General features: G+C 49.7%; 1 protein-coding gene across 1 annotated transcript in view; it reads right to left on the reverse strand.

Annotated features, from left to right (window-relative positions):
* Window positions 1–392: 392 nt before the first annotated feature.
* TBC1D13 (TBC1 domain family member 13) overlaps window positions 393–21,229 on the reverse strand; it is a 250,374-nt gene continuing 229,537 nt past the window's right edge. The window contains exon 12 of the mRNA XM_085614058.1: window positions 393–5,984. Coding sequence (XP_085470184.1) covers window positions 5,919–5,984 — 66 coding nt within the window. The 3' untranslated portion in view covers window positions 393–5,918. The remainder of the gene's footprint in view (window positions 5,985–21,229) is intronic.

The raw sequence follows: 21,229 nt of genomic DNA on the forward strand, positions 1-21,229 counted from the left end.
TTTAGCATCAGTTCAAAGGGTCAATAGATTGGACCGTAGCAGCATCCACACCAAGAGGACAAGATCTTCGGGATAGGTGGGAACTGTGGCATAAATTTTGATGAAATGATAATTGAGATGAGTTACGGAGAGAACCTGTCCAGTGATTATGCATTTAAGCACAAAACCTTAATATTGGAGATTTGCGGTGGAATCATGCGGGAGCCTCCCTTTGGTGTTAAGTTCGCTCATGAAGCGTGCGGGTCTCTTGCATGTGAGTGTTCTTCCCTCTCCTGTTCTGGAGAGAGCTGGAGATTAGAACTTGCATTATTGGAAAACGAGTCCTTTTGACCTTCTATCTTTATTGCACAAATGAGGACACTCCCAAAAAAAGCATCAATAGGAAACCCAAGTTGAAAAACAAAATCAATTTATTAGGACAAAGTGTAACAAAGAACTGCACGAAACATAATTGGGTTTAGGGGAAGAGTCCACGAGCCTCACGGGCAAGCAGCCAGAAATTACACAAAGTAAAAGAGCAGTAGAGGCCGCCGCCCCAGAAGGCGCTTCCTGCAGCGCAGACCGCCCCCCAGAAGGCGCTTCCTGCAGCGCAGACCGCCCCCCAGAAGGTGCTTCCTGCAGCGCAGACCGCCCCCCAGAAGGCGCTTCCTGCAGCGCAGGCCGCCCCCCAGAAGGCGCTTCCTGCAGCGCAGACCGCCCCCCAGAAGGCGTTTCCTGCAGCGCAGACCGCCCCCCAGAAGGCGTTTCCTGCAGCGCAGACATTGTGAGCAAATGTTAGCTCTCTTCTAAACCCTGTAAGCCAGGTGCCAGTCCCTGGGGCGCTCGCTGTCCCTGGAATGTCTGTATTAAGAATGCCTTTGGCTGCTCTGGCCATAGGATGGTGCTCCTATACTCCTTACTGCACAGTATTGTCTCTGGCAGTGTTTGCCTCTCCCCCTCACCGCAATACCTTCTACTTATCCTGCACCGACCCCATGGCTGCACTTCAAACGCTTAGAGCAGGGCATGACATGGAAAAGGGATGTCATTGTACAGCACCCTTTGCTAAGCGCCTAGCTGTAACAGCGCCATACTACCTTCCAGACTGTTTCATGTCTCAAAACCAGAGCCTTCACCTCCTCTTCTGAGACCGCTCTTGCTCTTTCTGACTACCTCATACATGATCTTCGCATGAGTCACCTTACCACCTCCCACGTGACCCTCCCTATGTCATCCTAATCCCTCACAAATATGTGCTAGCAACTGAGCCCCTACAACCAACCACTCCACTCACGGCTTCCCCCGGAACCTCCCTCCCAGCATCTCCAACACTTCCATGACTGTGGGCTCAGCTTCAAATCACTGCACAGTACCAGAGTATTCGCCTGAAGCTCCCAACCATTTCGCATCGGCAGGCATTGATTGCACAGCGAAGACAAGGGAATCGACACATGGCTGGCTCGTTCCCGTTCCAATCACTCATGGGAAACATCCAACCTAAGAGTCCTGCATACAGCCACCAGATGAGACCACTGTCCCATAACACCTCCTCACGGCCGCTGATTGAGAGCCCTGTCCTAGGGAGCCAGTCTAAGACCACTGGTTTACGACGCCTGCCTATGACCACTGAATTATACCACTCCTCGTCAATCTATGAAGCCTGCCCAGGACCACAGGATGAGTCCAGTGACCCATAACACCTTCCCACGGCCACAGAATGAGAGCCCTGGCCTAGGGAGCCAGTCTAAGAGCACTGGTTTACGACGCCTGCCTATGACCACTGAATGATACCACGCCTCGTCAATCTATGAAGCCTGCCCACGGCCACAGAATGAGAGCCCTGGCCTAGGGAGCCAGTCTAAGAGCACTGGTTTACAACGCCTGCCTAGGACTAGTGAATGATACCACGCCTCGTCAATCTATGAAGCCTGCCCAGGCCAACAGGATGAGACCAGTGACCCATAACACCTGCCCACGGCCACAGAATGAGAGCCCTGTCCTAGGGAGCCAGTCTAAGACCACTGGTTTACAACGCCTGCCTATGACCACTGAATGATACCACTCCTCGTCAATCTATGAAGCCTGCCCAGGGCCACAGAATGAGAGCCCTGGCCTAGGGAGCCAGTCTAAGACCACTGGTTTACGACGCCTGCCTATGACCACTGAATGATACCACTCCTCGTCAATCTATGAAGACTGCCCAGGCCAACAGAATGAGACCAGTGACCCATAACACCTGCCCACGGCCACAGAATGATACCACTCCTCGTCAATCTATGAAGCCTGCCCAGGGCCACCGGATGAGACCAGTGACCCATAACACCTGCCCACGGCCACAGAATGAGAGCCCTGGCCTAGGGAGCCAGTCTAAGAGCACTGGTTTACGACGCCTGCCTATGACTAGTGAATGATACCACTCCTCGTCAATCTATGAAGCCTGCCCAAGCCACCGGATGAGACCAGTGACCCATAACACCTTCCCACGGCCACAGAATGAGGGCCCTGGCCTAGGGAGCCAGTCTAAGACCACTGGTTTACGACACCTGCCTATGACCACTGAATGATACCACTCCTCGTCAATCTATGAAGCCTGCCCAGGGCCACCGGATGAGACCAGTGACCCATAACACCTTCCCACGGCCACAGAATGAGAGCCCTGTCCTAGGGAGCCAGTCTAAGAGCACTGGTTTACGACACCTGCCTATGACCACTGAATGATACCACTCCTCGTCAATCTATGAAGCCTGCCCAGGGTCACCGGATGAGACCAGTGACCCATAACACCTGCCCACGGCCACAGAATGAGAGCCCTGGCCTAGGGAGCCAGTCTAAGACCACTGGTTTACGACACCTGCCTATGACCACTGAATGATACCACTCCTCGTCAATCTATGAAGCCTGCCCAGGGCCACAGGATGAGTCCAGTGACCCATAACACCTGCCCACGGCCCCTGATTGAGAGCCCTGTCTAAGAGCACTGGTTTACGACGCCTGCCTATGACCACTGAATGATACCACTCCTCGTCAATCTATGAAGCCTGCCCAGGGCCACAGAATGAGAGCCCTGGCCTAGGAAGCCAGCCTACGACTGGGAAAAGGCGTTGGCAGTGGCTCATTCTTGATCACTGAATGAGACTCCTCGCCTCTGGTCCATGACCACTGGAGTAAAGCACTGGCAAGGCATCCGTAGTGCTCACAGGAGTGAGCTTTGATTATGAGGTAGGATTCTTGATTCTGCTCCAGCATGGAGGGCAGCAGGGTGTGGTACGACTCAGCGAACAGAAAAATACAGAACTAGCAGTTTCAAGCAGTACAAGTACAGGCACAGCTGGGGTCAGCACTTGATGACTTGAGGATTGGAAGAACAGTCAAGAGGTGCTTGGGGCCCTGTAATCCTTTTGAGATGTGTTTGAACTGCACATGATCCCCACAAGATAACAGATGAAACTGAGAGAGTGCAGGTCTCCGACATGTAGAGTATGCACACAATCCGATCCAAAGTCCGCATCCATACTAGAATCTTAGTGTTTCTGAGTTGTCAATGACGCAGTTAATATTCTTGCAGAGCCACTAGGAGTGGGTCAATAATGCTCGTTTGGCACCTCAACCAAGCAGCATCTTTACTTGGAGCGATGCCCCCTTGAAACACAAAGTTACAGCTCTTGGTCAAAAGCGACATTTGCAACCAGCACATGATTTCCACAACCTAAGGTTTCCGCCCTTCCTCTCACCTCCTGGAAATCCAGTCCTTTGAATTATAAGGTGTTTTAGAAGAAGGAGTAGGGCTATCTAAACTTACAAGACAAGCAGCGACAGAGTGTGCAATTCTCTCCACCCACCTTTAACACTCACTCATGTACACTGCTCAAGGCGTCTCCATCGATCTACCTTGTGGTTTTGAGCGCCAAAGTTCTCGGCACCTCCTCGCGGTTGCTGCATGTGTTTATCCAAGAAGTACTTGTACTCTTCTACGTTGGGAAGCCTCCATTTCTGTGTGGTGCCCAGCTGTGGATGTGACCCAGCCTGCACCCATCAGAACCTTGACAGTGGGTCATGCTACAAGAACCCCCTCAGTGGCTGCTCAGGAACATGCAAGCTGATCAGGAGTCAATTTTGATGTGAGATGAGGGCATTCTAAGGAATGCAACAGACCTTGGTTTGGGAGGAACAGTCATGTATGTAAATAAGCAGTGTGGTTACATGTGTTGTAATATCCAGGCATGCATGGAGGTGCCAAAAAGGAGCAGGACATGGGTGTAGCTTTGAGCAGTGCGGCGCACATATAACTGTAAAATCGACAGCGTGCATGTGTAGGAGTGTAAGAGCAGTTCAGCCTATGTATGTACAGGGAACCGGACAGTGTGTACAGGTGAACAGTAGCAGCAGGATGCGAGTATGGGTAAGAGCAGCAGGTACACGTAAGTGCTTCTGAGCAGCATTATCGTAGCTACAACTGTGCAAATAGTGTTGTAGGTGTGTAACAGCAGCATGGATGAACAGAGGTGAGAGTAGTAAGGTGCAGACGTAGGTGTGTAAGAGCAGCAAGGGGCACACCTATAAAGGATAGCATGTGTAGGTGTTGAGAGAACCGATTTAAGAGCAGCAGGGCACCCGTGCAGACAGTTACGATCAGCACAGTGCGTTCATAGGTAAAGATGTCCATATAGAACTGCAAGAGTTGCAAAGTGGATAAGAAAGCTTGGGTGGGTAGGTAGTGTACATGGGGAGCAGGGTGAAAGGTGCTGAAATGCTTGTAGTGGGTGCATGTGTGCAAGAAAGGAGGGCGTAAGGAGGGCATGTGACAAGCTCTATAAGGGTGCAACGAGGATAGGAACAATTGTAATGTCGGATGTGCAAGAGTGACTGTAGGACAGCAGCAGGGAGTGCCTGGAGGACATGAAGGCTTATGAGGTTGGAGGAGTTAGAGTGACTGGAGGACATGAGGGGTTGTGAGGTTAGAGGAGCAGGACTGACTGTGGGACAGCAGCCGGGAGTGCCTGGAAGAGATGGGGGGGGGTTAAGGTTAGAGGTGCAGGAGTGACTGTAGGACAGAAGGGAGGGCCTGGAAGAGATGAGTGGTTGTAAGGGTAGAGGTGCAGGAGTGACTGTAGGACAGAAGGGAGGGCCTGAAAGAGATGAGTGGGTGTAAGGTTAGAGGTGCAGGAGTGACTGTAGGACAGAAGGGAGGGCCTGGAAGAGATGAGTGGTTGTAAGGTTAGAGGTGCAGGATTGACTGTAGGACAGAAAGGAGAGCCTGGAAGATATTAGGGGTTGTAAGGTTAGAGGTGCTGGAGTGACTGGTGGACAGCAGCAGGGAGTGCCTGGAAGAGATGAAGGGTTGTAAGGTTAGAGGTGCAGGAGTGACTGTAGGACAGAAGGGAGTGCCTGGAAGAGATGAGTGCTTGTAAGGTTAGAGGTGCCGGAGTGACTGTAGGACAGAAAGGAGAGCCTGGAAGATATTAGGGGCTGTAAGGTTAGAGGTGCTGGAGTGACTGTTGGACAGCAGCAGGGAGTGCCTGGAAGAGATGAGGGGTTGTAAGGTTAGAGGTGCAGGAGTGACTAGGATAGTGGCAGGGAGTGCACACTGCGTGAAGGACTGTAAGGTTAGAGGCGCAGTAGTGGGAGCGGGACAGCAGCATGAACACTGTGTTGATGATAGCAGCCTTACTGATTCTTACTGGAGCTGTAGAGAATAGACACTGGAGAAGATGACATGTGCTCAGCCGATTACAGATGTGACTAAAAATCAATTCATCCAGCAGCACAGTCCGGCCGGATGAGTCTTTGATAAAATCAAAAGAACTGCATTGATATCCATATCCATGGCCAGGGCCCGGCCTGAAGAGTGCAGAGGCAGATCTCCCTTAGTACATAGACGCATCGTCTCTTACGATGCTTCGCAGTCACATCCTCTCCAAGAGGCACAAGGCAGACTTCTGCTATTTCGAGTCCTGCAGCTCTCTGGCTTTCTTAATGATGAGATGAACGTCGGAGATGGGGTAGTCCTGCAAAAGAAAGGCAACGTGATTCCTGAGGCAGAACCAAGCTCTGGTGGATCCCATGCTTGGGGAAATCCAGGAACCCTGCTCTGAAGAACATAATAACACCATGCACTACTGTGAGCAATATCAACATATCCGACTCTGAAGAACATCATAACACCATGCTCTACTGTGAGTAATATCAACATATCCTACTCTGAAGAACATCATAACACCATGCACTACTGTGAGCAATACCAACATATCCTGCTCTGAAGAACATCATAACACCATGCACTACTGTGAGCAATATCAACATATCCTACTCTGAAGAACATCATAACACCATGCACTACTGTGAGCAGTATCAACATATCCTACTCTGAAGAACATCATAACACCATGCTCTACTGTGACCAACATCAACATATCCTACTCTGAAGAACATCATAACACCATGCTCTACTGTGAGCAATACCAACATATCCTACTCTGAAGAACATCATAGCACCATGCTCTACTGTGAGCAATATCAACATATCCGACTCTGAAGAACATCATAACACCATGCACTACTGTGAGCAATATCAACATATCCGACTCTGAAGAACATCATAACACCATGCTCTACTGTGAGCAATACCAACATATCCTACTCTGAAGAACATCATAACACCATGCACTACTGTGAGCAATATCAACATATCCTACTCTGAAGAACATCATAACACCATGCTCTACTGTGACCAATATCAACATATCCTACTCTGAAGAACATCATAACACCATGCTCTACTGTGAGCAATATCAACATATCCTGCTCTGAAGAACATCATAACACCATGCACTACTGTGAGCAATATCAACATATCCTGCTCTGAAGAACATCATAACACCATGCACTACTGTGAGCAATATCAACATATCCGACTCTGAAGAACATCATAACACCATGCTCTACTGTGAGCAATACCAACATATCCTACTCTGAAGAACATCATAACACCATGCTCTACTGCGAGCAATACCATCATATCCGACTCTGAAGAACATCATAACACCATGCTCTACTGTGAGCAATATCAACATATCCTACTCTGAAGAACATCATAACACCATGCTCTACTGCGAGCAATACCAACATATCCGACTCTGAAGAACATCATAACACCATGCTCTACTGTGACCAACATCAACATATCCTACTCTGAAGAACATCATAACACCATGCTCTACTGTGAGCAATACCAACATATCCTACTCTGAAGAACATCATAGCACCATGCTCTACTGTGAGCAATATCAACATATCCGACTCTGAAGAACATCATACCACCATGCACTACTGTGAGCAATATCAACATATCCGACTCTGAAGAACATCATAACACCATGCTCTACTGTGAGCAATACCAACATATCCTACTCTGAAGAACATCATAACACCATGCTCTACTGTGAGCAATATCAACATATCCGACTCTGAAGAACATCATAACACCATGCACTACTGTGAGCAATATCAACATATCCGACTCTGAAGAACATCATAACACCATGCACTCTGTGAGTAATACCAACATATCCTGCTCTGAAGAACATCATAACACCATGCTCTACTGTGAGTAATACCAACATGTCCTACTCTGAAGAACATCATAACACCATGCTCTTCTGTGAGCAATATCAACATATCCTACTCTGAAGAACATCATAACACCATGCTCTACTGTGAGCAATATCAACATGTCCTGCTCTGAAGAACATCATAACACCATGCACTACTGTGAGCAATATCAACATATCCTGCTCTGAAGAACATCATAACACCATGCACTACTGTGAGCAATATCAACATATCCGACTCTGAAGAACATCATAACACCATGCTCTACTGTGAGCAATACCAACATATCCTACTCTGAAGAACATCATAACACCATGCTCTACTGCGAGCAATACCAACATATCCGACTCTGAAGAACATCATAACACCATGCTCTACTGTGAGCAATACCATCATATCCGACTCTGAAGAACATCATAACACCATGCTCTACTGTGAGCAATATCAACATATCCTGCTCTGAAGAACATCATAACACCATGCACTCTGTGAGCAATACCAACATATCCTACTCTGAAGAACATCATAACACCATGCTCTACTGCGAGCAATACCAACATATCCGACTCTGAAGAACATCATAACACCATGCACTCTGTGAGCAATACCAACATATCCTACTCTGAAGAACATCATAACACCATGCTCTACTGTGAGCAATATCAACATATCCTACTCTGAAGAACATCATAACACCATGCTCTACTGTGAGCAATATCAACATATCCTACTCTGAAGAACATCATAACACCATGCTCTACTGTGAGCAATATCAACATATCCTACTCTGAAGAATATCATAACACCATGCACTCTGTGAGCAATACCAACATATCCTGCTCTGAAGAACATCATAACACCATGCTCTACTGTGAGCAATATCAACATATCCGACTCTGAAGAACAGCATAACACCATGCTCTACTGTGAGCAATATCAACATATCCGACTCTGAAGAACATCATAACACCATGCTCTACTGTGAGCAATACCAACATATCCTACTCTGAAGAACATCATAACACCATGCTCTACTGCGAGCAATACCAACATACTTGACTCTGAAGAACATCATAACACCATGCTCTACTGTGACCAACATCAACATATCCTACTCTGAAGAACATCATAACACCATGCTCTACTGTGAGCAATACCAACATATCCTACTCTGAAGAACATCATAGCACCATGCTCTACTGTGAGCAATATCAACATATCCGACTCTGAAGAACATCATAACACCATGCACTACTGTGAGCAATATCAACATATCCGACTCTGAAGAACATCATAGCACCATGCTCTACTGTGAGCAATATCAACATATCCTACTCTGAAGAACATCATAACACCATGCTCTACTGTGAGCAACATCAACATATCCGACTCTGAAGAACATCATAACACCATGCACTACTGTGAGCAATATCAACATATCCGACTCTGAAGAACATCATAACACCATGCACTCTGTGAGTAATACCAACATATCCTGCTCTGAAGAACATCATAACACCATGCTCTACTGTGAGTAATACCAACATGTCCTACTCTGAAGAACATCATAACACCATGCTCTTCTGTGAGCAATATCAACATATCCTACTCTGAAGAACATCATAACACCATGCTCTACTGTGAGCAATATCAACATGTCCTGCTCTGAAGAACATCATAACACCATGCACTACTGTGAGCAATATCAACATATCCTGCTCTGAAGAACATCATAACACCATGTACTACTGTGAGCAATATCAACATATCCGACTCTGAAGAACATCATAACACCATGCTCTACTGTGAGCAATACCAACATATCCTACTCTGAAGAACATCATAACACCATGCTCTACTGCGAGCAATACCAACATATCCGACTCTGAAGCACATCATAACACCATGCTCTACTGTGAGCAATATCAACATATCCTACTCTGAAGAACATCATAACACCATGCTCTACTGCGAGCAATACCAACATATCCGACTCTGAAGAACATCATAACACCATGCACTCTGTGAGCAATACCAACATATCCTACTCTGAAGAACATCATAACACCATGCTCTACTGTGAGCAATATCAACATATCCTACTCTGAAGAACATCATAACACCATGCTCTACTGTGAGCAATATCAACATATCCTACTCTGAAGAACATCATAACACCATGCTCTACTGTGAGCAATATCAACATATCCTACTCTGAAGAATATCATAACACCATGCACTCTGTGAGCAATACCAACATATCCTGCTCTGAAGAACATCATAACACCATGCTCTACTGTGAGCAATACCAACATATCCTACTCTGAAGAACATCATAACACCATGCACTACTGTGAGCAATACCAACATATCCTGCTCTGAAGAACATCATAACACCATGCACTACTGTGAGCAATATCAACATATCCGGCTCTGAAGAACATCATAACACCATGCTCTACTGTGAGCAGTATCAACATATCCTACTCTGAAGAACATCATAACACCATGCACTACTGTGAGCAGTATCAACATATCCTACTCTGAAGAACATCATAACACCATGCTCTACTGTGACCAACATCAACATATCCTACTCTGAAGAACATCATAACACCATGCTCTACTGTGAGCAATACCAACATATCCTACTCTGAAGAACATCATAGCACCATGCTCTACTGTGAGCAATATCAACATATCCGACTCTGAAGAACATCATAACACCATGCTCTACTGTGAGCAATACCAACATATCCTACTCTGAAGAACATTATAACACCATGCTCTACTGTGAGCAATATCAACATATCCGGCTCTGAAGAACATCATAACACCATGCACTACTGTGAGCAATATCAACATATCCGACTCTGAAGAACATCATAACACCATGCACTCTGAGTAATACCAACATATCCTGCTCTGAAGAACATCATAACACCATGCTCTACTGTGAGCAATATCAACATATCCGACTCTGAAGAACAGCATAACACCATGCTCTACTGTGAGCAATATCAACATATCCTGCTCTGAAGAACATCATAACACCATGCACTACTGTGAGCAATATCAACATATCCGACTCTGAAGAACATCATAACACCATGCACTCTGTGAGTAATACCAACATATCCTGCTCTGAAGAACATCATAACACCATGCTCTACTGTGAGCAATATCAACATGTCCTGCTCTGAAAGATGTCCCCATGATCATCACCTTGTTCTCGCCCAAGGCACAAAAAACATTAGTTCTGTGTAAAATTACTTTGTGATGCATATTCTTATGCTGCTCACTCTCCTGCCATCCCATTTTGGGCTTTGAGTGTGGAACTTTGTTTTTCTTCAAAGTCTTCGTTTTAGACGTGTACAGAGTAACCAGTGATCACTGCCTTTGAAATCCAGATAGTACACAGACTTCATTTTAGATTACATGCATTTCGTCTCTGTTGAAATGGTATCTGTGTATAGGTGCGTACCAGCACTTGATTAACCTTATGTTGAGTTCTGCTTTCCGCCGGGAAATGTCAAATATGAATCTACAACACAACAAGCTGAAAATCAAATATTACAGGAAAGCAGCCATTTCTGTTTGCAGTATGTGTTTGGAAGATTATGTGTTTTGAAGATATAGGTGCTGTACGGTGGCCGTAAAGCCGTACCTTCTTCTTTTAAGGCAGTGTTAACAGAAAATAGCATGAGATCAAGCCAATAAGGCCTTCAAAACTGCCTGATTTTGCAACACAAATTTGAATACTTCTAGCAATTTCCATAGCAAGCCGAACTTAAGATATGACTACGCCTTAATGTGTGTGCAAAAGCCGCCAAAGCTGTACGAGTTTGGTATGGTCCATATAATACGCAAGTGCTCTCCTAACATCAAGCTTATACAAAGACCCTACTGCCCTACTTTATGGATTAGTTGAAAAATAGGCAATTCAATGGGCTGATTAATCTGAAATGGAGATATTGCCCCAGGTAGAAACAGAGCGAGGATGTACAACAACCCGGTCTTTATTTTCAAATGTAATTAAAATATTGAACAGAGAGTTGAACAGAAATGAATAGGAAAAAAATTAACACAACAAAATAATTTTTACACCAGTTACACACAACTTATTTTTTTAAATAATCTAGGACATATATTATCTAGCTTAGCACTATTCTAAACAACGTCTCTTGCACAGCTTGAATTCAACAAATCTCGACAATATTATTAATAATAATAATACCGACATTTATAAAGCGCGAACAGCAGTAGGCGGCACACCACAATGGCCACAGAGCAGATCTGGGTGACACTAGCCCAAACGAAAGAGCCAGGTTTTCACAGCCTTCCTAAATACTGGCTCTGAATCAATATGGCGAAAATTAGTAGGCAGAGAGTTCCACAGTTTGGCAGCACCCACCGTGAAAGATCTGCCACCAAACCGAGCTTTCGAAAATCGTGGGGTACAGACCAGATTTTGAGAATTGGATCTCAATGAACGCTTAGGCTTATATTGACACAGCCGTCGTTTAAGGTAAGTTGGGCATTTACCATGAATTGACCGGAATGCCAATGTCAGGGCCTTAAACTCGATTCTCCTTGTCACCGGCAGCCAATGGAGCTCTCTGATATACTGAGAGATATGATGACGGAATGGGACACGTCTTATCAGTCTCGCAGCTGCATTTTGTACCATCTGCAGTCTTCTAACTAGGTACGCAGGCAGGCCCAAATAGAGGTGGTTTGCATAGTCCAGCCTAGATGTCACAGTGGCATGGACTATTGTTTTGCGGCAGTCCTCTAGCAGAAGAAATTGAAATTTCTGCAGCCTTCTCAATTTACTAAAACAGGAGGCCGACACCTGCCGGATTTGGGCTGAGAAAGAAAGATCTGCTTCCCACTTCACCCCCAGATTTTTCGGTCTCGCCTAGCGAACGCAGCTTATGTGCTGCTTCGCCTTGGCGAGACTATTGTTGTCGGTTTGGTGCGCGAAGGGAGACAAACCATGTGCGCGCACAGACAGGCGATGTGCACGCTCATGGCGTCTCCTCTCTGGCGATGTAAGCTTTCACACGCTCCCACCTTGATTTAGGTTTCAGTTTCACTGCATAATGCAACTATACAAGGCAGACACATAAATTTCAGCGCTTCAGCAGATCAAGAACTTTGTACCGCATGGTATTTACTTTGCTTTTTTTCGCTTTTGTTGCCTCAACACACAACAGTATTGTTCTTGCCTCGCCGTGCTTTTTATCTGCCCTCACTCTATCCTGCCACTTATCCTCAGGTTTTTAACTCGCCGTGCGAACCAGGTCAGCAGAGCTGCTCTAGAAGCAGAGAACCAGGTCAGCAGAGCTGCTGTAGAGCCAGAGAACCAAGTCAGCAGAGCTGCTTTAGAGCCAGGGAACCAGGTCAGCAGAGCCGCTTTAGAGCCAGAGAACCAGGTCAGCAGAGCTGCTTTAGAGCCAGAGAACCAGGTCAGCAGAGCTGTTTTAGAACCTAAGAACCAGGTCAGCAGAGCTGCTTTAGAGCAAGAGAACCAGGTCAGCAGAGCTGCTTTAGAGCCAGCGAACCAGGTCAGCAGAGCCGCTTTAGAGCCTAAGAACCAGGTCAGCAGAGCCGCTTTAGAGCCAGAGAACCAGGTCAGCAGAGCCGCTTTAGAGCCAGAGAACCAGGTCAGCAGAGCCGCTTTAGAGCCAGAGAACCAGGTCAGCAGAGCCGTTGTAGAGCCAGAGAACCAGGTCAGCAGAGCTGCTGTAGAGCCAGAGAACCAGGTCAGCAGAGCTGCTGTAGAGCCAGAGAACCAGGTCAGGAGACCCGTTGTAGAGCCAGAGAACCAGGTCAGCAGAGCTGCTTTAGAGCTAGAGAACCAGGTCAGCAGAGCCGTTCTAGACCCAGAGAACTAGGTCAGCAGAGCTGCTTTAGAGCCAAAGAACCAGGTCAGCAGAGCCGCTTTAGAGCCAGAGAACCAGGTCAGCAGAGCCGTTGTAGAGCCAGAGAACCAGGTCAGTAGAGCTGCTTTAGAGGGAGAGAACCAGGTCAGCAGAGCTGCTTTAGAGCCATAGAACAAGGTAAGCAGAGCTGCTCTAGAGCCTAAGAACCAGGTCAGCAGAGCTGCTCTAGTGCCAGAGAACCAGATCAGCAGAGCTGCTGTAGAGCCAGAGAAACCAGGTCAGCAGAGCTGCTTTAGAGGTAGAGAACCAGGTCAGCAGAGCTGCTTTAGAGCCAGAGAACCAGGTCAGCAGAGCTGCTTTAGAGCCAGAGAACCAGGTCAGCAGAGCTGCTCTAGAGGCAGAGAACCAGGTCATCAGAGCTGCTTTAGAGGGAGAGAACCAGGTCAGCAGAGCTGCTTTAGGCCCAGAGAACCAGGTCAGCAGAGCTGCTCTAGAGCCAGAGAACCAGGTCAGTAGAGCTGCTCTAGAGCCAGAGAACCAGGGCAGCAGAGCTGCTTTAGAGCCATAGCACCAGGTCAGCAGAGCTGCTTTACAGCTAGAGAACCAGGTCAGCAGAGCTGCTTTAGAGCCAGAGACCCAGGTCAGCAGAGCCGCTGTAGAGCCATAGAACCAGGTCAGCAGAGCTGCTGTAGAGCCAGAGAACCAGGTCAGCAGAGCCGTTGTAGAGCCACAGAACCAGGTCAGCAGAGCTGCTGTAGAGCCAGAGAACCAGGTCAGCAGAGCCGCTCTAGAGCCACAGAATCAGGTCAGCAGAGCTGCTTTAGAGCCAGAGAACCAGGTCAGCAGAGCCGTTGTAGAGCCAGAGAACCAGATCAGCAAAGTTGCTTTAGAGACAGTTGTAGAGCCAGAGAAACAGGACATTGGGGCTTATTTACAAGCCCCTTGCGCCGCCGCTGCCTCATTGTTTCCCACACAAAAGTGAAACACCGGCAGTGCAAGGGACTTGTAAATAAGCCCCACTGTGTCCATTCGAATGCAATGAAACAGTTACGTAACCTTCACACCACGGAAAAGGTGAAATAAAGCACCAGTTTCTAAAGTTATTGCTCTTTCCACAGTTACTGGTAACTCAAGTCTCCTGCCTGACATCTACTACATTTATTGTAATTTAAAACTTCAGGCATCAAAATGCAAAGTTGTGTGAGCTATTAGCCTTACACTGGCTGAACAACTGCCTCCTACCATAAACTGTTACGAGTGTCTAAAAATCTAAGATTGGATTTTGGGAAGTAGAAGATGCACCTCATGCCTGAAACATAAAACAAGCATTTGCAATGCAATAGGGCTGGCATTATTAAAAGTTTGAGCTATTGGTGTTGCAAATGCTAATGTTTGTTAGTTTTTGTAAAAAAATATTACAGTAGTAACATAAGTAATGAAATAAAATCCACGTAGACCACCAGTACCACCACCAGTACCACCACCACCACTACCACTACCACCACTTCTACAACCACCAGTACCACCACCACCAATACCACCACCACAAGTACCATAACCACCACTACAATTATTACTATTACTACTCTGTGGTGATAGTAATAATAATAGTGGTAATTATGGTACTGGTGGAAAATTACTATTATAAATTACAATACCTGTTAATTTTTCAAAAGGCATTGCATTGTCATTTACAATACCAATAGCTCTAAAACTCGCAGTTGCGAGACCTATTGCATTGTAAATGCTTGTTTGCAGTAGCAGCTGGGATGGGTGGAGGACCCATTTCAGCCGGCCATCGCAGTTCCACTGTTGGCTGTAGGGCCTAGCCGAAGAACATCACTTCAGTTTTTTCAGCATTGAGTTTGAGCTTACTGTTGTTCATCCAAAGGGCCAGGTTTTCAGACCGCCCTTATAACTCTTGAAGGAGTCCTTCGACTGATCTTTAAAGGAAAACACCAACTGGGTATCGTCCGAGTAAGATATTGCTTTTACGCCCCACTTGGCTATAACAGCGGGGCCAAGTAAATATTAAAAAGAAGCGGGCTCAGCGGCGACCCCTGAGGCACTCCACACCAAAGGTGTTTGGGCTCTGACTGGTGGGGTTGCAGGGCAACTCTCTGGGAGCGATTTTTAAGGAATGATTTCAACCAGGCCAGTGCCGCCCCCCCCCAGTACCGATATCCTGGAGTCTCTCAACCAGAATTGAATGGAATCGAATGAATTAAAATACTGGCTTATTAAATTGTGTCATAATGTCTTCAATCCTCAAAATTCATAAAGCATGTGTAATAGTTTGACATCTATTTTAAACCGCCTGCTAGATGTAACACACCTGACTCAGACAGGAATAAAAGGGACTGACCTTTTCATCTACGTTAGCACACACATGAAAGTGAGCAACGTACAATTGAAGAGCCGCTGAAATTGGGGCTAAAGATGTCGTTTGAGAACAATGCTTCACGTTCTATAAAGGCTTATCGAACATGCCATGATTTTATCTTTCTTACTATTAATTATACATTTGTATTCCCATATATATTCTTGGAGAACAAGTTACTTACCTTCGGTAACGATGTATCTGTAAGAAACATTAGTTAGTTATATTCCTCACCTTAGAATATCCCCAGGCGTCAGACTGGATCCGGAAGATTTTTCGTCAGCAATACCCCTTGCGCGTCGCTAGGCGTCGTCTGCGGCTCCGCGTCCGTCGTCGGCGTCGTGCGCCGGGATGACGTCGTCGGAGTACTTAGACGCCGCCCTCGCGCGCTGACGTCAGTTCTTGTACATAGCCTTCCGCGCCAGGAACGCAGAGCCATGCAAAGACCGACACTGGTGCCAAAAATAAAATCATGGGGCCTGAAAGGACAACCTTAACCCTAGAAGTCAGTTCGCAGAACGGGGAGGATGGGTGGGTCGGTGAGGAATCTAACTAACTAATGTTTCTTACAGATACATCGTTACCGAAGGTAAGTAACTTGTTCATCTGAAAGAAACACGTTAGTTAGATTCCTCACCTTAGAATAGATACCCAAGCAATACCATCCCCGGTGGTGGGTCTGCGAACCAAGATCACACCAGAAAGTCCTGGAGGACAGAACGGCCAAAGAAGCCATGCCTCCGGACTTGGCCGTCAAGGCAATAATGCCTGGCAAACGTGTGTAGCGAAGCCCACGTCGCCGCCTGACAGATGTCCTGCAAAGGGACTCCCCGTCCCAAGGCAGTAGTAGCCGCCGTGCCCGAGTAGAATGGGCGCGCAGCCCAACAGGAGGGTCCTTTTTAGCCAAGGAATAGCAAATCTTTATACACAAAACGACCCACCGAGAGATGGTCCGTTTGTGCACAGCTTTCCCCTTCTTAGCGCCCACGTACCCAACAAAAAGCTGGTCGTCCACCCGGAACTGTTTTGTGCGGTCCAGATAAAAGGAGAGCGCACGTTTTGGGTCCAGACGGTGGAGCCTCTCTTCCTCTTTGGAAGGATGCGGAGGCGGAAAGAAGGTGGGCAAGGTGACAGACTGCCCAAGGTGAAATGGAGTCACCACTTTAGGAAGAAAGGAGGGACGAGGCCGAAGGACAACCTTGTCCGGATGAACAGATAGAAAAGGAGGCTTTGAAGATAAAGCCTGGAGCTCACTCACCCGTCTAGCCGAGGTGATGGCCACCAGAAAAGCAGTCTTAAGAGTCAGAAGACGAAGAGGACAATTGTGAAGAGGCTCGAAGGGAGCGCACATCAGGAATGTCAATACCAGATTCAAGTCCCACTGAGGCATTACAAAAGGGACAGGAGGGAACGTGTGTGTAATGCCTTTGAGAAAGCGTGTAACCACAGGGGACTTGAAAAGAGAAGGCTGATCAGGAAGCCGCAAGAAGGCGGAGATGGCAGCAAGATAACCTTTCAGGGTGCCCAGGGCAGAGCCCTGCCGGGCCAGAGAAAGAAGGAAGAGGAGAACCTCAGAAAGAGGGGCGGAAAGGGGATCCACAGCCTTTGCTGTGCACCATGCCACAAATTTGTTCCACCGGCAGGCGTATACCGACTTTGTGGAGGGACGCCTGGCTGCCAGAATGATATCACAGACTTCAGGAGGCAAGTCAAATGGCATCAACTGCCGCCGCTCAATCTCCATGCATGGAGGTGGAGGCTGGACAGGTTCGGGTGGAGGACCGTCCCCTGCTGCTGCGACAGAAGATCCTCCCGAAGGGGCAGACGTATCGGGGGATCGGTCAACATACTGAGTAGCTCGGGATACCAGTATCTTCGTGCCCAATCCGGAGCCACCAAGATGACTTGGGCCCGGTCGTGCCTGATCTTCTTCAGCACTCTGGGCAGAAGTGGTATAGGCGGAAAGGCGTACAACAGACCGCAACTCCACTCGTGACGAAAAGCGTCGCCGAGCGAGTGCCGCCTTGGAAATTCCAACGCGCAGAACTGCTGACATTGCGCGTTCTCTTCGGTGGCGAATAGATCTAACCAAGGCTCTCCCCACTGCTGAAAGAGACCTTGCGCCACTTCGGAGTTCAGACGCCATTCGTGATCCATCATGCACCGGCGGCTGAGTTCGTCTGCTCTGGCGTTCAGAGAGCCCGCCAGATGTTGAACCACTAGGGTGACGCCCTGGTGTTCCAGCCATGTCCAGAGGCGCAGAGCCTCCTGACAAAGGGTCCACGACCCCACCCCGCCCTGTTTGTTGCAATACCACATGGCGGTGGTGTTGTCCGTGAACACCTGCACGACACTTCCCCTGACAGAGGGAAGGAAGGCTTTCAGTGCAAGCCGGATCGCTCAACTCCAACAGGTTGATGTGGAGACGAGACTCCGCCGGAGACCAGAGGCCTCTGATCTCCGCCTCTCCCATATGGCCACCCCAACCCAGGAGGGACGCATCCGTCACTACGACATGCTCCGGTTGGGGAAGGGAGAGGCTCTTGCCCTTGACCCACTCGCGGTCCGTGAGCCACCACTGCAACTGCTGTGCAGTGCCCTCCGAGATCAAGACATGGTCGGACAGGTTGCCGTGATGCTGGGCCCACTGAAACTTCAGGTCCCACTGCAGAGCCCGCATGCGCCGCCTGGCGTGATGCACTAGTAGGATGCAGGAGGCCATCAGCCCCAGAAGCCGCAACACTAGCCTGACCGAAACCCGGGATAGAGGCCGAAAGATGGGAATCAGGGCCTGTATATCCCGGACCCGCTGTTCCGGTGGATGGACCCGGAACTGCGCCGAATCGAGAACCGCTCCGATGAAGAGGAGCTTCTGAGAGGGACTCAGGTGTGACTTCGGCACGTTGATGGAAAACCCCAGCAAATGCAGGAGATCCGCCGTAGTCTGGAGGTGGGAGACGACTGCCTGGGGCGAGCCCGCCTTCAGCAACCAGTCGTCGAGATAGGGGAAGACTGGAACCCCTGATCTGCGCAGATGAGCTGCGACCACCGCCATCACTTTCGTGAACACCCGAGGGGCACTGGTGAGGCCGAAGGGGAGCACGGTAAACTGAAAGTGCTCTTGGCCCACCGTGAACCGCAGGTAACGCCGGTGGGCCGGCAGGACGGGGATATGGAAATATGCGTCCTGCAAGTCCAACGCTACCATCCAGTCTCCAGGGTCTAGGGCAGCTAAAACCTGAGCCAACGTTAGCATCTTGAACCTTTCCTTTCGGAGGAAGGCATTGACGTTCCGGAGGTCCAAGATAGGGCGTAGGCCCCCCTTGCCCTTCTTGGGAACCAGAAAGTAGTGGGAATAACAACCACGACCTACTTCTGGACTCGGAACGCGCTCGACGGCCCCCTTGGCCAAGAGAGCCGAAACTTCCTCGCGGAGAAGATTCAAATGATCCCCCGAGATACGGTGGTGCTGCGGTGGCATGGCTGGAGGGGTCGTCTCGAAGGGGAGGGAGTAGCCCCTTCGGACGATTTGCAGCACCCACCTGTCCGATGTTATGGACCGCCAGTGGAGCAGGTGATGGCGAACTCTGCCGCCCACTGGCGTGGTATGGGCCTGAAAGCTCGGACTAGGAGGGCTTTGAGGCGGATGCTGCCGGGGTGGAAGTGGGCTGACCACGTCGGCCTCCATTTCCGCCACGGCGGAAGCCACGTCCGCGACCGCGCGCTGGTTGGTTCTGCGGCTGGTGGCTTTGCGGACGTGAGGAGGCGCCCCTTCCTTGGCCACGAAAGGGGCGAAAAGCGGAGGTGTGCGCCCGCGGAGCCGAGAGGCCCAAGGACTTGGCCGTAGCCCGGGAGTCCTTAAAGCGGTTCAGCGCACTGTCCGCCTTCTCACCAAACAGGCGAGTGCCATCAAAGGGCATGTCCATGAGGGTGGTCTGGACATCCCCGGAAAATGACGTGGAACGCATCCAGGCGTGGCGGCGGAGCGCCACCGTGGTGGAAATCGCCCGACCCAGCGAGTCCGTGGTGTCAAGCCCACATCGTATGGCGTGCCGTGCTGCATCCCTCCCATCGGCCAAAGCCTGGTTAAGACGCGTCCGGACCTCCTCCGGACACAGGGGCAGCACGTCCTCCACCGTATCCCACAGGGAATGGGAATAACGGTCCAAGAGACAGGCGGTATTTAAGGACCGCAGGCCCAAACTAAGGGACGAGAACAGTTTCTTGCCAAACTGCTCGAGTCTCTTGGAATCCCGGTCCGGCGGAGCGGTCGGGAAGGAGGATTGGGAGGTAGAGGCCTGGATAACCAGACTCTCGGGGGTGGGGTGTTGGGACAGGAAACTGGGGTCGCCCGGAGCCGGGCGGTGGCGCCTGGCAACGTTCCTATCCACAGGAGGAACTGTGGAGGGCTTGGACCAGGTGCCCTGCAGAACGTCAGTGAGGGCCTCGTTGAACGGCAGCAGAGGCTCAGTGGAGCTTGCTGAGGTTTGAAGCACCTCAGTGAGGATGTTAGTCCTCACAGCCACGGCAGGCAACTCGAGCCCAAGGGCCTCGGCCGCCTTGCGCAGCACCACAGAAAATGCGGCACCCTCCTCCGAAGCCACGATCGGAGGAGAAGTGAATCCAGTGTCTGGCGAGGTGTCCAGCCCACTGGCCTCCCCCAGTTCATCTGCCCAGTCCTGAGAAAGCTGTGACTGAACAGCCATAGGGTCCTCGAACCCCTCCCAGTCGCCCCCTTCTTCCGATTCCTGATAAACAGGAGGAATGATCGGAACCGGACTGTAGAGATGGTAGGACTCAAGCGGCGTCGGATGCGGCGTCGGTCGACGCCGCTGCGGCGCCGGGTCCGGATGCGGGCTAAACTGGGGCGGTGTCGGCGCCAAAGGCGTCGGCGGCGCTGGAGGTGTAGGCGTGTGCGCCGGCGGCGCCGGTGACGGCGTCGGTGGTTCAGTCGCCGGCGCCGGTGGAGGAGTGACTAGGTCAACCGGCGTCGACTGGGGCCCAGGCATGGGCCCCGCGGGGACCTGCGGCGTCGAGACCGGAGTCGTCGACGGCGCCGGGGCCGGAGCCGCCGGCAGGCAAGTTCGCCCAGTCGAGTCCGCGGGGCCCGAAGGCGCGCCAGCGGGCGTCGACGGCGGGGCCAGGCTCCTCATGGCCGAGAGGAAGGCACTGATCTCTGCCGGCGCCGCGTCAGTCCCAGGGACCGGAAGGTATGGGGGCGGACGCGGCACCTGCGGCTCCGCCGGAGCCGCGGGGGAGGAACCACCCTGACCCTCGGACGAGTCGCGCGACCGGCGAGGGGAGTCCGAAGAGCGGTGTCGCCTCTTGGACTTCTTTGAGCGTTTGGACTTACCCGACGACTTGGAGCCGGACG

The sequence above is a fragment of the Triturus cristatus genome, chromosome 1_2, assembly GCF_964204655.1.
Source record: "Triturus cristatus chromosome 1_2, aTriCri1.1, whole genome shotgun sequence".
Classification (NCBI taxonomy): domain Eukaryota; kingdom Metazoa; phylum Chordata; class Amphibia; order Caudata; family Salamandridae; genus Triturus; species Triturus cristatus.